The sequence below is a fragment of the Tamandua tetradactyla genome, chromosome 2 (genome assembly GCF_023851605.1).
Source record: "Tamandua tetradactyla isolate mTamTet1 chromosome 2, mTamTet1.pri, whole genome shotgun sequence".
In the NCBI taxonomy this organism is placed as follows: domain Eukaryota; kingdom Metazoa; phylum Chordata; class Mammalia; order Pilosa; family Myrmecophagidae; genus Tamandua; species Tamandua tetradactyla.
This window is the reverse complement of record NC_135328.1, coordinates 102,202,710-102,221,492: the sequence shown is the minus strand read 5'-3', so window position 1 is coordinate 102,221,492 and position 18,783 is coordinate 102,202,710. Positions and strand designations below refer to the sequence as shown.

The 18,783-nt window shown below is 36.4% G+C and overlaps 1 protein-coding gene across 4 annotated transcripts in view; it reads right to left on the bottom strand.

Annotated features, from left to right (window-relative positions):
- Positions 1 to 18,783, bottom strand: part of C2H9orf85 (chromosome 2 C9orf85 homolog) — a 69,268-nt gene that overhangs the window by 8,203 nt on the left and 42,282 nt on the right. For all 4 annotated transcript variants that reach the window (XM_077148424.1, XM_077148425.1, XM_077148426.1 and 1 more), the window contains one exon: positions 18,023 to 18,129. In XM_077148424.1, coding sequence (XP_077004539.1) covers positions 18,023 to 18,129 — 107 coding nt within the window. The remainder of the gene's footprint in view (positions 1 to 18,022; positions 18,130 to 18,783) is intronic.

Genomic DNA, 18,783 nt, shown 5'->3' with positions numbered 1-18,783 from the left:
TGATCTTTGATAAGGCAGTCAAGCCAACTCACCTGGGACAGAGCAGTCTCTTCAATAAATGGTGCCTAGAGAACTGGATATCCATATGCAAAAGAATGAAAGAAGACCCATCTCTCACACCCTATACAAAAGTTAACTCAAAATGGATCAAAGATCTAAACATTAGGTCTAAGACCATAAAACAGTTAGAGGAAAATGTTGGGAGATATCTTATGGATCTTACAACTGGAGATGGTTTTATGGACCTTAAACCTAAAGCAAGAGCACTGAAGAAGGAAATAAATAAATGGGAACTCCTCAAAATTAAACACTTTTGTGCATCAAAGAACTTCATCAAGAAAGTAGAAAGACAGCCTTCACAATGGGAGACAATATTTGGAAATGATATATCAGATAAAGGTCTAGTATCCAGAATTTATAAAGAGATTGTTCATCTCAACAACAAAAAGACAGCCAACCCAATTACAAAATGGGAAAAAGACTTGAACAGACACCTCTCAGAAGAGGAAATACAAATGGCCAAAAGGCACATGAAGAGATGCTCAATGTGCCTGGCCATTAGAGAAATGCAAATCAAAACCACAATGAGATATCATCTCACACCCACCAGAATGGCCATTATCAACAAAACAGAAAATGACAAGTGCTGGAGAGGATGCGGAGAAAGAGGCACACTTATCCACTGTTGGTGGGAATGTCAAATGGTGCAACCACTGTGGAAGGCACTTTGGCGGTTCCTCAAAAAGCTGAATATAGAATTGCCATACGACCCAGCAATACCATTGCTGGGAATATACTAAAAGGACTTAAGGGCAAAGACACAAACGGACATTTGCACACCAGTGTTTATAGCAGCGTTATTTACAATTGCAAAGAGATGGAAACAGCCGAAATCTCCATCAACAGAAGAGTGGCTAAACAAACTGTGGTATATACATACGATGGAATACTATGCAGCTTTAAGACAGGATAAACTTATGAAGCATGTAATAACATGGATGGACCTAGAGAAAATTATGCTGAGTGAGTCTAGTCAAAAACTAAAGGACAAATACTGTATGGTCCCACTGATGTGAACAGACATTCGAGAATAAATTTGGAATATGTCCTTGATAACAGAGTCCAGCAGGAGGTAGAAACAGGGTAAGATAATGGCCAATTGGAGTTGAAGGGATACAGACGGTGTAACAGGACTAGATACAAAAACTCAAAAATGGACAGCACAATAATACCTAATTGTAAAGTAATCATGTTAAAACACTGAATGAAGCTGCATCTGAGCTATAGGTTTTTGTTTTGTTTTGTTTTGATTTTACTATTGTTACTTTTATTTTTTTCTCTATATTAACATTCTATATCTTTTTTGGTTATGTTGCTAGTTCTTCTAAACCAATGCATATGTACTAAGAAATGATGATCATGCATCTATGTGATGATGTTAAGAATTAATGATTGCATATGTAGAATGGTATGATCTCTAAATGTTGGGTTAATTTCTTTTTTTCCGTTAATTAAAAAAAAAAAAAAAAGAGAAGGGATAATTGGAGCTGAAGGGATACAGACTGTACAACGGGACTGGATATAAAAACTCAGAAATGGACAGCACAATACTACCCAATTGTAATGCAATTATGTTAAAACACTGAATGAAGCTGCATGTGAGGTATAGGTTTTTTGTTTTTGTTTTTTTTGTTTTTTTTCTTTCTATTATTGTTTTAATTCTTATTCTGTTGTCTTTTTATTTCTTTTTCTAAATCGATGCAAATGTACTAAGAAATGATGAATATGCAACTATGTGATGTTATTAAGAATTACTGATTGTACATGTAGATTGGAATGATTTCTAATTGTTTTGTTAATTCTTTTTTTAATTAATAAAAAAAAATAATGATCTGAATTTTCAAATAAACTATATATAGGTACATATACATCTAAATAGAGGAACAGGCTGATAATGAAGGTTTAATTATTAAATTCCCCTTCTCTTGCTATATATTAGAATATTTTTCTTCTCAATTTACTGCATCCTTTATAGTTATCAGAAATTAGTTTTTACTGGTTTGCTAATGCAATTTCTAACTATGTATTTATTTCTAGTAATCTATTTATTTCAGCAAAATTGATTGGGATGCCCCCTAGACTTCTGTGCAAAGTTTAATTCAACACTTAAAAATTCCAATATTCTTTTGTTAGTCAATAAAATTTATAAAATGTAATGAAAAAATCCTGGTATGAACTTTACCTTCTACTTCCACCCTAATACGTAAGTTAATAACAAAATGGTCAAGGTGGGAAGGGCCCTGGATAATCTATAAACTGGATAAGCAGTTTAATTGCTATGTTTAGTTTAAATCACAAAAATAATTTTTAGAAAGCCAGGCTTTAGGCAATAAACATGTAAATTAAACAATCAATTTTTACCAAGCCCTTTTAGTTACTTCTCTCCCTTCTTGTCATATGAGCTAACCTCAAGATACTCAGCTTTGTTCATTACTCATTAGCCATTTCACTACACAGACTATAACTGTGCTGGGTGGAAACTGCTGTGTATTCCAGAAAATCCATGTTACTTTTCCTAATCCAATCTTTTGGGAGCAGACCTATTTTTTTAAATAGGATCTTTTTTTTTTTGCATGGGCAGGCACCAGGAATCAAACTCAGGTCTCATGCTGAGCCACTGGGGCCCGCTCTAGATAGGATCTCTTGATTAAGCTGTTTCTATGGAAATATGACCCACCCAGTTGTGGGTGGGACATTTTCATTAGATGGTTTCCACCAGAGGTGTGATTCCGCTCATTCAAGGTGGGTCCTGATGTGCTTACTGAAGCCCTTTAAGAAGGAACCATTTTGAAAAAGCTTTAGAACTGACACAGACAGAGATATTTGAAGATGTAAAAAGAAAATGTCACTGGGGAAGCCTCTGAAAGGAGAAATCAGGAAAGAAAGCTAGCAGATATCATTGCCATGTGTCATCCTAGCTGACAGAGAAATCCCAAATGTCATTGGCCCTTTCTTGAGTCAAGGATTCTTTTTTGGATGCCTTAATTTGGACATTTTTATGGCCTTACAACTGTAAGTTGCTTATGGGAGCCCTGTAAGAGGGGACCATTTTGGAAAATGCTCAGAGCCACAAGAGCCACCAGAGCCAAAAGGGCCATCAGAACTGACAGAATCAAGAGAACAGACAGAGCCCTGGGAAAGCCACTGAAGAGAAAGCTGGCATATCTCACTATGTGCCTTCCCAGCTAAGAGAGAAACCCTGAATATCACTGGCCTTCTTGAACCAAGTTATTGTTCCCTGGATGTCTTAGATTGGACATTTTTATAGACTTGGGTTAATGTGGACATTTTCATGGCCTTAGAACTGTAAACATGCAACTCAATAAATTCCTCTTTTTAAAAACTATTCTGCTTCTGGTATACTGCATTCCAGCAGCTTATATACTAGAACAGCCCCTATGAAATTTATTCCTGAAAAGGACAGGCTAAGCCTACTTAAAATGAGACATAAGAGTCACCCCAAAGAACCTCTTTTGTTGCTCAGACGTGGCCTCTTTTTCTACAACAACTCGGTAGATGAACTCATTGCCCTCCCTCCTGCATGGAATATGACTCCCAGGGGTATAAATCTCCCTGGCAATGTGGGACAGAAATCCTGGGGTGAGCCTGGACCCGACGTCAAGGGACTGAGAAAGCCTTGACCAAAACGGGGAAGAGAGAGAAATGAGACAAAAGAAAGTTTCAGCGGCTGAGAGATTTCAAACAGAGTTGAGAGTTTATCCTGGAATTTATTTTTATGCATTATAAAGATACCCCTTTTTAGTTTATGGTGTATTGGAGTGGCTGGAGGGAAGTACCTGAAACTCTTGAGCTGTGTTTCAGTAGCCTTTATTCTTGAAGGCAATTGTATAAAGATACAACTTTTACAACGTGACTATGGGATTGTGAAAACCTTGTGCCTGTTTCTCTTTTTATCCAGGGTAGGGACAGATAATAAAAAAATATGGGTAAAAAATAAATAAATAGTGTGTATGGGGGGCCAAAGGGTAAATTAAATTGGGGAGATTGAAATACTAGCAGTCAATGAGAAGGAGGAGTAAGGGTATAGTATGTATGAGTTTTTTCTTTTTCTGGAGTGATGCACATGTTAGAAAAATGATCATAGTGATGAATACACAACTATGTGTTGATACTGTGAGCCACTGACTGTACACTATGTGTGGAATGTATATGTGTGAAGATATATCAATAAAAATATTTAAAGAAAATAGGAAAAAATAAAAATAAAGGGGGATATTAGTGACAGACCCTCCCAAAATGAAAAATTTAGCACTGCCATAGCCCAAACACCCTTAAAGAGAGGTACAGAAAGATCAAAGGTGATGGTGGAGTTGTACAGAAAAGATAGGATTTAACAAATGAATATGAATGCTGAATCATTAAATTGATATCTCTTTCAGTCTCTAGTATTTTAGAGCAGCTAGAAGTAAAAACCTAAAATTGTGAAACTGTAACCCCTGTCAAAGTCTGAAATATGTTTTACAACTAATTGCAGTGATATGCTTTGAAATTTATGGCTTTTTTGTATATATGTTATTTTTCATTAAAAAAAGAAGGAAAAAAATTGATTGTGATGATAAAAAAATAATTAAGCCTTCTAGCTGCCTATATTCTGGAGCAGCTAGAAGAAAAAATACAGAGGATCGTATCGTAGCCCATGACAAACTCTAGTATCTGTCCTGTAACTACTTGTTGAAGAGTACTTTGAAAGCTATTGCTTTTTTATTTCTTTGCTTTGTATACATGTTATACTATACAATAAAAAAGTTAAAAATAAAAAAATAAAATAAAGGGGTAAGAAAACAAAAAGGTTGATTTATAAAAGATCACTAATGTCCTGGTTTAGCTAATTTAGTTAGAGATAAGCTTTGTAGTCAAAAAGAGCAAAGACAAGGTTTGGAGACAAACCAAATGGTGGCATGACCTGTTTGTCCAAATCTTATACCCCTCTATCTTTTTTTCTCTCAAATAGTATTACTTTTCTTTTTCTCCCAGAGTTTAGAGAAATCCTCCCCCCCACACCATACTCAGTAGAGTAGAGGTATAAAAGCAGAACTCTGAGACAAAGTTCCACTTACCCTTTTGCCACTAGAGAACCAAGCTTCTCTACTAGAACCCATAAAACATTCATGAAGAATATATTTTCTCTAAACCACTGGTTTTCATTTATTTTTATTCTTATTTTTATTTTCTCTTTATGATACATAACCACATACAAATGCAAACATTCTGATCATATTTCTATTCTGTTCTTGTTATATGATCAGTAACGCACACTATCATCATATAGCTGCATTTTCATCATCATGATCATTTCCTAGAATATCTGCATCAATTCAGAAAAAGCAATAAAAAGAAAACGGAAAATTCATACATACCATACCCATAATTTTACCCCTAACCAATCACCAGCATTTCAATCTACTAAACTTATTTTAACATTTCTTTCCCCTATTATTCATTTATTTTTAATCCATATGTTTCACTTGATCATCGATAAGGTAGACAAAAGGAGTATCAGACACAAAGTTCTCACAACCACACAGTCACACTGCGACAGCCAAATATTTATACGATTATCTTCAGGAAACATGGCCACCAGAGCACAGCTCCACATTTTCAGGCAGTTCCCTCCAGCCTCTCCATTACACCTTAACTAAACATGTGATATCTATTTAATGCATAAGAATAACCTCCAGGATAACCTCTCGACTCTGTTTGGAATCTCTCAGGCACTGACACTTTATTTTGTTTCATTTTGCTCTTCCCCCTTTTGGTTGAGAAGATTTTCTCAATCCCTTGGTGCTGAGTCCCAGCTCATTCCTAGGATTTCTGTCCCACATTGGGAGAGGAAGGTCCACACCCCTGGGAGTCATGTCCCACGTAGAGAGGGGGAAGGCAGTGAGACTGCCTGCTGTATCAGCGGAGAGAGAGAGGCCACATCTGAGCAACAGAATAGGTTCTCTTGGGGGTGACACTAAGGCCTAATTTTAAGTAGGCCTAGCCTATCCTTTGTGGGATTAAGTTCCATATGAACAAACCCCAAGATTGGAGATTTGGCCTACTGCTTTGGCTATCCTCACTGCCTGTGAAAATATCAAGAATTCTTGACTTGGGGAAGTTGAATTTTCCCCCTTTCTCATCATTCCCCTTAGGGGACTTTTTGTAAATACTTCCCTATTCACGTTCAAATCACTCTGGGATTTATCTGGGCATCACTCTGGACAAGACTACAGAATCTCGTGCCCTACGCAAGGTTCCAAGTACTATGGAGTTCGATTACACTGTCCACATAAGTTAGATTAGGAACTGCACTATCAAAATATAAATTTTGTACCAAATAAACATTTTTTTTTGCTTGTCTCACACATACGTTAAAGTTTTAAAATCTTAATTACCATCTATTTTCAAAACCATGCATTATTGACATTTCTTTGTTCTTCCTCATGCAGAAACATTTTTAAATTTGCACATTTAGTCACTATCGTTATATACTCTAGGCATTCCTAGATTATACCATCAGAGTCTTTATCATCTACCTTTCTTCTGATTTCATTTGTGCCCCCCGGCCTCCTTCCTCTATCATTCTCACATTAGTTTCATTCAGTGTTCTAACATTATTGTATTACAATACAATACAATATTACTACCTGTAATACAGGTAGTATTGTGCTATCCATTTCTGAATTTTTTCTATCAGTCCTGTTGCACAATCTGTACCCCTTCAGCTCCAATTACCCAATGTCTACCCTATTTCTATCTCCTGATGGTCTCTGTTACCAACTGAAATTCTCCAAGACCATTCATTAATGTTAATTTGTATCAGTGAGACCATACAGTATATTTGTTCTTTTGTTTCTAGCTAATCTCACTCAGCATAATGTCCTTAAGGTGCATCCATGTTGTTACAGGCTTCATGTTTTATTCTGTCTTACTGCTGCATAATATTCCATCATATGTATATACCACAGCTTGCTTAGCCATTGTTCTCTTGATGGACATTTGGGCTATTTCCATCTCTTCGCAATTGTAAATAACACTGCTATAAACATTGGTGTGCAAATATCCGTTTGTGTCCTTGCCCTCATGTCGTCTGAGTAGATACCTAGCAATGGTAATGCTGGGTCATATGGCAATTCTATATTTAGCTTTTTGAGGAACTGCCAAACTGCCTTCCACAGTGGTTGTACCATTTGACATTCCCTGCAACAGTGGATACGTGTGCCTCTTTCTCCACATCCTCTCCAGCACTTGTCATTTTCAGTTTTATTGATAATGGCCATTCTGGTGGGTGTGAGATGATACCTCATTGCAGTTTTGATTTGCATTTCTCTAATAGTCGGAGAAGTTGAGCATCTCTTCATGTACCTTTTGGCCATTTGTATTTCCTCTTCTGAGAAGTGTCTGTTCAAGTCTTTTGCTCATTTTGCAACTGGGTTGGCTGTCTTTTTGTTGTTGAGTTGAACAATCTCTTTATAAATTCTGGATACTAGACCTTTATCAGATATGTTGTTTCCAAATACTGTCTACCATTGTGTAAGCTGTCTTTTCACTTTCTTGACAAAGTTCTTTGATGTGCAAAAGTGTTTAATTTTGAGGAGTTCCCATTTATTCATTTCTTTCTTCAATGCTCTTGCTTTGGGTATAAGGTCTAGGAAGACTCATCTTAGTATAAGATTTATATTTCCCTACATTTTCTTCCAACAGTTTTATGATCTTAGATCTAATGTTTATGTCTTTGATCCATTTTGAGTTAATTTTTGTATAAGGTGTGAGATATGGTTCCTCTTTCAGTCTTTTGCATATGGATATCCAGTTCTCTAGGCACCATTTATTGAAGAGACTGTTCTGTCCCAGGTGAGTTGGCTTGACTGCCTTATCGAAGATCAATTGTCCATAGATGAGAGGGTCTATCTGAACACTCTATTCGATTCCATTGGTCAATATATCTGTCTTTATGCCTGTATCAATCTCAATCTTTTTCGATTTATTGAGAATTGCTTTGTGACCCAGATTATGGTCTATCCTTGAGAATCACCGATGAGCACTTGAGAAAAAGGTGTATTTTACTGTTGTGAGGTGTAATGTTCTACATATGTCTGTTAAGTCTAGCTCATTTATTGTATTACTCAAATTCTCTGTTTCTTTATTGATCCTCTGTCTAGATGTTCTGTCCATTGATGAGAGTGGGCAATTGAGTCTCCAACTATTATGGTAGATGTGCCTATTTCTCTTTTCAGTGTTTTCAGTGTTTGCCTCATGTATTTTGGAGCATTCTGACTGTGCATAAATGTTTATGATTGTTATGTCTTATTATTGAATTGTTCCTTTTATTAATATATAGTATCCTTCTTTGTCTCTTTTAACTGTTTTACATTTCAAGTCTTATTTGTTGGATATTAGTATAGCTACTCCTGCTCTTTTCTGATTGTTATTTGCATGGAAGATCTTTTCCCAACCCTTCACTTTCAACCTATGTTTATCCCTGGGTCTAAGATGTGTTTCCTATAGACAGCATATATATGGGTCTTGTTTTTTAACGTATTCTGCCAGTCTACGTCTTTTGATTGGGGAGTTGAATCCATCAACATTCGACATGTTATTATTGTACAGGCAGTACTTTCTTCTACCATTTTGCCTTTTGGATTTTATATGTCATATCTAATTTTTCTTCTTTTTTACCTTTACTGATAGTCTTCATTTCTATACTCTTCTCCACACCTCTCTCTCCTGTCTTTTCTTATCTGTCTCTAGTGCTCCCTTTAGTATTTTTTGCAGAGCTAGTTTCTTGGTCACAAATTCTCTCAGTGAACTTTTGCCTGCAAATGTTTTAATTTCTCCCTTATTTTTGAAGACAATTTTGCTGGATATAGAATTCTTGGTTGGCAGTTCTTCTCTTTTAGTATCTTAAATATATCATCCCACCATCTTCTCGCCTCCATGGTTTCTGCTGAGAAATCTACCTATAGTCTTATTGGGCTTCCCTTGTATGTGATGGATTGTTTTTCTCGTGCTGCTTTCAAGAGTCTCTCTTTTTCTTCAACATCTGACATTCTGATTAGTAAGTGTCTTGGAGTACATCTATTTGGATCTATTCTATTTGGGGTATGCTGACTTCTTGGATCTGTAATTTTAAGTCTTTCATAAGAGTAGGGAAATTTTAAGTGATAATTTCCTCCATTAGTTTTTCTCCTCCTTTTCCCTTCTCTTCTCCTTCTGGGACACCCACAACACATACATTCATGCACTTCATGTTGTCATTCAGTTCCCTGCATCCCTGCTCATATTTTTCGATTCTTTTGCTATATTTTCTTTTGCTTGTTGGATTTCAGATGTCCCACTCTCCAGGTCACTAATCCTATCTTCTGCCTCTTGAAATCTGACATTGTAGGCTTCCATTGTTCTTTTCATCTCTTCTACTGTGCCTTTCATTCCCATAAGTTCTGTGATTTGTTTTTCAAACTTTTGATTTCTTCTTTTTGTTCATTCCTTGTCTTCTTTATATCCTCACTCAATTCACTGATTTGATTTTTGATGAGGTTTTCCATTCTGTTTGAACATTCTTAATTAAATGTTTCAACTCCTGTATCTCATTTGAATTGTTAGTTTGTTCCTTTAACTGGGCCATATCTTCTATTTTCCTAGTATGATTCATTATTTTTTGCTGGTGTCTATGCATTTAATTACCTTCATTAGTTTATTCTGCAGACTCTGTTCACTTTTTTTTTTTTTACCTAGGATTTTCTTGCTGGATGACTTTGTTGTCTGTCTGTTCTTTGACATGCAGTTCAGCTTATTCCAGACCTCTAGCTCAGGTTTTGTTTAATAGATGAGAATTTTTTAGTTCTTGTTTTTTTGTTTCTTGCCCTGTCTGTATGGTGCCTTTCCCCTACCTCTTAGTAGGGTCGACTTAGGTATTATAGACCCCAGTCAGATTTTCCCAGACCAAACTGGCCTCCCCCCAGGAGGAAAGAGTTACCTGCACCAGTTTTCCCTGAGGGTGAGACCGAGCAGATTAAAAAACCTTACTACGAAGTCTCTGGACTTTGCGTTTTTCTTATCTTGCCCAGTATGTGGCACTTTTCTGCCTGAAGGTCCCACCAGCATAAGGTGATGTGGTACCTTTAACTTCAGCAGAGTCTCTCTGCTGGGGGTATGATGGAGACAGAGGAGAGGTTGTAGGCTGGCATTAATTGCTTCACTTTTCCAGACCCTGGGGTCTGAATTCCTTGAGGGAGGGATTCCACCTGAGCTGGGCCCCACCCCTCTCCTGGGGAAGGCACAGGCTCCAGACCAGCTCTCAAACAAGCTTAATTCTGCCTATGCCTGGGGCAGCGGAGCCCGAGAAGCCTTGCAGTTATATCCAAAGAGTAATCAATCCGTAGAAACACAGCCACAAAAGAGAAAAAGAAAATCCTTTTCAGAGCTGGACCCAGTTCCTTGAGTTTGCCAATCAAGAGCTTAAGTTGGTACATTGCTCTGTACCAGGTCCTATGTGCCCCCTCCTTTCATGCAGGACCCAGACCTTTTCAGATCCAAAAAACCATCTGTTTTTGTTCTTTTTTCTTTTTCTGTCAGCTCTGCCCCTCTGTGCCAGGGCAAAAACCAGCAACCTCTGCTTTTACTCGAGGTTCAGCTGAGCTGGGGGCCTATTTTTAGTAGTCAGAATTTGTTAATTAATCCCACAATTTGAGTTTTGTTGTGCTCAGCCCCTGCTGTTAGTAAAGTCCCTTTCCTTTTCTCTCTGAAAAGCGGCCTGTGGGAGAGGGACACCAGCCGCCACTGCTTGGGGAATTCATGGTTCTGGGGGAGCTCACAGCCAGTCCAGCTGGTTCAGATTGGGGTACGCTGTGTGTCCAGTTACTGACATGGCCCCAGAAGTTGTTCAGTACTGTTCCTGGCTATTTACTAGCTGCTCTGGAGGACAAACTAAATCCCACACCTTGCTAAGACACCATCTTGGCTCACAATCACAATTAGACTCTTAAAAATCACTGTTTATTAAACTCTGGGCCAAGAGAAGTATTTGAGCAGGGATCAGATGAGATGCAGAGATAATTTTAAAAGGGAAAAGAGAGACAGTATGCCCTGAGGTCACAGGTATCTGACTCTTCCTTCAAAAGTGTTTGAACAGAACAGTCCTGGGGAATATACTCACCTCTTTAGCTCAGAACTTCCGACTTACTTTCCAGTTGCAACCTCCTAAGACCACCTTCTTGGCCATCCCCTGCTTCTGGGACCAGCTAACACCAATTTTTGTACATGTTTAGCTGCTCATTGTTGACCATTCATGAGATGTCAGTTGCATCAGAATTATTTCATTGAAGTGGAGGCTTCCTTCAACTGCCTGGTCAACCTCCATCTATAGCCCTCCTATACCTCCTTCTCTGGACTTCTATTTAAACCTTGGTGATGTGGCCCTGAATCATGTAGACCATTTCACCCAGAGTTGGCTAAAGAGAAGTGTTAGGGTGCTGAGCATTCTTGAGGATGCAAAACCAGCACGGCAGCTGCACCCTCTTACAGGACACGCAGAAGCTGTCCCAAGATGAGTAAGATAAAACCCTTTACACCGAAGAAGGGTTTATTTGATCTAGAACTGAAATTTTCTGTAGTGCATAATCTAATTCAATCTATCTGTATAGCTCATTTGAACAACTGTAACACAGGAAGCACAGAATAAGAAAGAGGTCTTTTAATTCTGTATAATTTATTGTAATGCCTGGAAACATCTTAGAGTATATTGAGCAGATAATCAAAAAGTATTTGCAAAGTCCCCTGCGGGAGGGGAAAATGAATATGGAACTATTAAACCTTATCATCAGTTAATCCCCTGATACTGTGTCAAACTTTAGGGACACCCAAACAACAGGCCACGCCCTTGATCATGAGGCTTACTCTTGTGAAGCTTATGTACGTAGCAGAGAAGCTTAGACTACCTATAGGCCTGCCTAAGAGTTACTTCTGGAGGACCTCCGTTGTTGCTCAGATGTGGCCTTGGTCTCTCTAAGCCCAACTTTGCAAGTGAAATCATTGCTCTACCTCCTACATGGGACATGACGTCCAGGGGTGAAAGTCTCCAAGGCGACACGGGAGAGGACTCCCAGTATGAATCCAGACCTGGCACTGTGGGATCAGCAATTACATCCTGACCAAAAGGGGGAAAAGAAGTGTAATTAATAAAGTATCAGTGGCAGAGAGAGTTCAAATAGAGTCAAGAGGCTACTCTGGAGGTTGCTCTTATGCAACCTTTAGGCAGACCTTGCTACCTATTATAACCTGCCAACCCCCCCAACCATGACCATTCCAGCCAATCCTAAAGAACACCTAGGGCAATACATAAGATTTCACAAGGGTTCCAGGCACTAGAGTAACTTTTCAGAAATCTACAACCTCCAGATGGGTTCCTAGTTCAGAAAAGTCCTGAAACCTAGCCCAGCCTCTCCAGACCATCAGATAGTTCCATCTCCCTACCCCATATTAGTGACAGACCCTTCCAATATCAAAAATTTTGAATTGCCATAGCCCAAACAACCCCAAAGAGAGGTACTGAAAGATCAAAGGTGATGGTGGAGTTATACAGAGAAAATAGGACTTAACAAATAAATATGAATGCTGAATCATTAAACTGTTATCTCTTTTAATCTCCAATATTTTAGAGCAACTATACGTAAAGGCTAAAATTGTGAAATTGTAACTCATATCAAAGTCTGAAATATGTTCTACAACTAATTGTGGTGCTGTGCTTTGAAATTTACAGCTTTTTTGTATATATGTTATTGTTCACAAAAAAAGAAGGAAAAAAAAGTTGATTGTGATGATAAAAAAGTATTTTAAGCCCTCTAGCCTTCTCTATTCTGGAGCAGCTAGAAGGAAAAACATGAGAGGATTGTAAGGTACCATGACAAACTCTGGGATCTATGCTGTAACCAACTGTTGAAGAGTGCTTTGAAAACTCTTGCTTTTTTATTTCTTTGCTTTGTACACGTTATACTATATAATAAAAAAAAGTCAAAAGAGAAAAAAAAACACAACAAACCCTTAACACCATGGGAGCTGCTGTGGCTCTAGAGAAGAACCTGAACCGGCACATTCTGGATCTGTATGCCCTGGGGTCTGCCAATACAGACTAATCTCTATGACTTCCTGGAAAGCCAGTTCCTAGACAAGGAGGTGAGATTCAATAGAGATGATAAGTTAAAAACTTATCAATCAGAAGGTACTAAACACCTAGATGTAAGGGCCAAGGGAGTGATTTTTTAATGAAAAAGAAACAGTTTTTTAAGTAAAGCAACCATATGAGATGATGCTATTATGCCACAGATCCCTAGAGCAATGTTGGTGCCAAGGTCCATTACACCAGTTCTTCCCTTGTTCATCTGAAATATTTTTATGATGAAAGCTACCTTCAGTGAACATTTATCTTGCAGCATTTCTGGCTTGGGCCCCCTTCTCCCCATTCAGGACAGTTCTGTTTTAGCTTGTTGTATTCACTGGATTCCTGGGTAAGCTTTGGTTTTAGTCAGGAATTCTACATTCAAAAAAATGTGAAAACTATTCAACTAAAATATATAGGGAATTACAGTGGCTTGATCCTGCCTAGAGAAGGGTTTCTCAACCAAGGCCCTACTGACATTTTGGAATGGATAATTATTTGTGTGGACTATCTTATGCACTGTAGGATGTTTAGCAACATTCTTGGCCTTTTCTCATTAGATGCCAAAATGTCCATCTTTCTACAGATACATGCATTTTTAAAAATAAAATAAACAGGGTTATATACTCAGCATTAGACAACTCACCACAGATAACACAGATGACTTCTATAAAAATTAATACAGTATCAAGTTCAGGTGAAGAAGGATTTTTTTTTTTAATATATGATAAAATATGGAGAAATCCCTATGGGAGAATTGGAAAATAAGGGTTTTGGAGTCAGGTCAATTTGCAGTTGAGTCCTAACTCCATCTGCTTTACTAGCTTTACTGTTTGGCAAAATGTTTAATCCCTCTGAGCCCATTTCATTTCTTGCCTTGCATTACTCAAGGAAGGGGAGACAGTCTTTTAACTATACATATGCTCTAATACTTGAATAGTAATACAAATATCTATAAATGATTTTTAAATACAAAATATCAGTATTTCTTCTTTCTTTAAGAATTATTTTATTTTATAAATCTCTTAGTATTCCAATAATTCACATTCATACCCAAGGTTTACAGTGTTCATGGATGGCTTGGGAGGGATGAGGGATGGTAACAAATAGTTTTAAATTATCGTTGGGGCTTTTATTCAAAAGTTAAAAACAGGGCACTTAAAAAAAGAATTTCTTACAAAAGGACTTATACTTGACTGGAACCACAATTCTTACATGTATCAGTTATCTTAAAGTTTGAATCCTTTTATTCAGGTCCAATGATGATTGTGACACTCAGGTGTCAAGGGAAGATGTTGGTAGCACTATAGCAGCCCTTCACCAGGGAGTAGCAGGTACTCAATGGAAAGAGACATGAGTTGAAATGGGTAGGGAAGCTGGGATCCTGGTATTGATTGTGCTGACTTCTGATTATACAGCATGGTATTAAACAAGGGTGGCAGGTCATTTTAGCATTTTTATAGAGATATCATGAAAAGTGAACATTATCTTTGTGAGCCCTTCATTTCATTTCTATAAAAACCTAAAGCTTTGAGTATGCAGTGGTATTTAAAATTACCTTATCATATCAAAGAGAGTACCAGTAACAATTTTTCATCACTATTAGGCGGTAAGGTTTCACTCTTCTTTCCTCTCATGGCCATCATCCCATCCCCCTCTAGCAAATATATAATTTTCAGTTCATCCATCTTTTCCAACTCAAATTAGAGCAATTATTCTCTTCTAAAAACTCTTAGGGGATGGTCCAGAGTTGCTTTTATTAAGTGGGAGAGACTGCCATAAAGAACATGTTTACAAAAGTCTTACAACATCACTTCACTCAAAAAGAAAAAAATGGAAAGATGAAAAATTTTCTGCCCAGTACAAACAGTATAATTTTTGCTTTGTGTGATGGAAGCAGATAAATCTGAAGAGTTTAGATGTCAAACTCTTTTTCCTTGGATCTAATTTTTAGTATCAGATTTCAGAGACCAAAGAATTTGCTAATTTTATGAGGTTTTTTTTGGTGATTCACATGTCAAACAAATGGGACAGAAAGTCTTTAACTTTCCCAGCATTCAAATATTATAACTTGACTCCAAAAGAAATATCACTTAGAAGCCGCCCATCCTTCTACATTTTATGTTCTGCTTAACCTTTATTTATGCACACCATTTGGTTACCTATTTTGTGGCAAAAGAAATCTATTCAAGTGAAAGTCAACTCAACATTTTAACCAAGGAAACATTCAAGGTCCAGGAAAAATGAATCTTTATGTAAAGATACATCTAGTATCAATGTAAATTTGTCATACAAATCCTAACAAAGGACAAACTTAATTTAAAGGTGATGAGCTTGGACAAACATTTAAAATTTCAAAACAAGTAATGTCACCATCAGCATCTTTCACCAACTGATTCAAATCACTTAAAATGTTGGTCAACTCTTAATCTGCAGAGAAACTAAGGTGGATACAGGTGAGTTATAATGCCTACAACCCTCTCAATCCTGGATTGGATTTTTGAAAGTTAGGCATTCCAAATGCCTAATGTATATCATGTGTTCAGAACAATTCTGAAATTCATGATATTCGAGGCCAATTAGGTACCTTCCTAAGTAATTCTACAGCAAAATCCAGCAGCTAGAAAATTTATAATTATTGACATGATTTTTTACACACTGTACACTTTGTAATGAAGAGTAACATTAGGATTAGCACATATTAAAGATAAAAGATTAAAATGCAAAAATGGATAAGGCAGAAATGTTTATATAATGCTAATATATTAAAATGCTATAAAATTTAGTAGATTGAAATGCTGGCGATCGGTGAAGGGGAGGGGTAATGGGTATGGTATGTATGAATTTTTTTCTGTTTTCTTTTTATTGCTTTTTCTGAATTGATGCAGATGTTCTAAGAAATGATCATGATAATGGATATACAACTATGTGATGTTAGTGCGAGTTACTGATTATATAACAAGAAATACGATAAGAATGTTTGTATGTAGTTATAGATCATAAATAAAAAATAAATTAATTAAAAAAAATGCTATGGCTGGAGCAGGCCACAGTGGCTCAGTAGTCAGAGTTCTCATCTGCCACGCTGGAGACCCGGGTTCGATTTCTGGTGCCTACCCATGTGAAAAAAATATATATATATGCTATGGCTGCAAGAATTTTTTTTACTATGCTTCAAATTATTTTAGGAAATAATGCTATCAAGAGAAAATGAAGATAAATGATAAAATCTCAAAATACCTTAATAGAAAGAAAAACTTGCTAATACTATTGAGAAAAGTACAAATCTTATATTAGGCCTATTAATAGTTTTTATTATTATTATAATAATAATATTCCAAAACTATAAGGGTTTATAGCTCAAAGAACAGGATTATCGTAGTGGAGAACACAGTTAATTTATCCAAAGAAAATCCAAAACTGGATAGTGCAAACACCTGCCAAATTTCCCTACCACTAATTTTGGCCAGTGAGCATAAAACCAACTAGATTTGTTTTAAAGTGTTTTCTTTGGGGAAGAAAATACTAAAGATAAAAGAGAGAAAGTTATATAACTACTTAAAAGAGTAGGTTAACTATAGCATAATAAATACTAAAAATTCTGCTCTTAAGGGGTAATTAAAAAAAATCGAAAAAGTTGAAATTAGGTCTATCCTTAAAGTTTTTACCTTTCATAAAACATTGTTTTCTGAATTGTTTAAATAACAATTCCTTTTTTCTGTCTTCTAAAAATAACTTCAAAATTTTTCAAAGCATAAATTTTCTGTTGATCCTTAAAATGTAAATCTATATAAGTTGAAAGCAGGACTTACACAGTATTAAAATTCAGCCTCTGAGGCAAAATAAACTGCCTAAATTAAAACATTCAAAGCCATTAAACATTCTCAAGTAACAAATTATCATACAGTTTGAATTTCAGATTCACAAAAAGATTGACATAATTTTTCAATAGGCATGAACACTAAAGATTTATATTATATTTACTAATTACACTGATCTTCCAAGCTTTGAGTAAAATTGGCTTCTATAAAGGAAGATGCAACTACTGAATAGCTAAAAGGAAAATAAAGGAACAATGAGCAAATGTGTTCTAAATGGATACTATATAGACCTCCCAGGTAAAACCTATAAGTAAAAAGAATATTGCATAAATTAATGCAATTTTTATATTTAAAATAATCACTTCCCTCTTCCATACAGCAATTACCCTCCAATACAGTCATTCAGCTGAGGTAAAGGATGTAAAGGAACAGTGCCAGGATAAATAAAGCTGACAAAACAGCTTCCAGAATAGAGAGGAAGGATTAGGAAGGAAGAGATGAAGAAACAAAGCTTAGGATCTTTTCACTTAGACTCAAATCTCTAAATGAATAACATTCTAAATTATCAATCTAGGGATTTATTTAGAATATTCAACCTAAGCCATTTCAGTCATTTTTGTGAGTCAGAGGCCAGACTCCTTTTAAGAACTGTAAAGATATTCTGTGTTAAGGATTGATACCTTCTCAGTGTAAGATAGAATTTTGTAAAACAAACTTTCTCTTCCTCCCCCAACCCAACTTTTATGAATAAGGTACATTATTTATTTATGGAAGAATAGGACATGGAATGACAAATTCACTTTTTCAATCTGACTGTCTTCACAAAGCAAGATCAGCATGCAAGACTGAAATTCTACATGGGAAAACAGGAATTTTTTTCTCCATTTTTGTTAATATTTCTTTGGGCACACTGACATTTTGGGAATGAAATAATAAACTATGATGCATATCACTAGTAAGGTAAGAGAGAAAATTGTCAACTCACCATTTTTTAGGCTTAGATAACGCTTTGTATTTGCTGTATTTTACACGCCATTCAAGAACTTCTTTACAGTGCTGACATACTCCTTCATGAAGTTTTGCATTAATTTTCTTTAAAACAAACAGAAAAACAAATTGAGAACTGCACCCATGTCAGCTAGCATTACAAACCCTATAAAAGAAGACACATGAGAAATCTGATTTTTTAAATAATAAACTAAATTTAGCAACTTGACTCGTAATGTTTGAAGATATCCATTTTTGTTGTATATTACTCAATTTGGTTCTTTACAAAGGAAACAGTTCTTAGTTGGGATGGCACTCAGAATCATATAGGGAACTTTCTAACCTACTGGCAGGATATTTTAAGACTATTGTTTCAAATATTTAAATACTACCAGTAAGTTGGAATTAAACTGAGAAATAACTGATTTTAAGAATTGCCAATCTGAGGGAAAGGAGTTTCGGTGAGAAGCAGCTGGAAGTAAGAAGGTATTTAATTATTCAATGTATTTCTTTTACATTCCGATGTAAGAGACTATGTTTTAGAGAAGGCACTATTGCTAGCCTGATTTCTTAAAAGCAAAAACTTAATATGTGCATGAGTGTCTATAGTGAGAACAGGCTTTATGAGGGGGAAAAAACATTTTTATTATATCTTTCTTCTCAAAATATATTGGGAGGGCAGGTCACAGTGGCTCAATAGGCAGAGTCATCGCCTGCCATGCCAGAGACCCAGATTCAATTCCCGGTGCCTGCCCATGC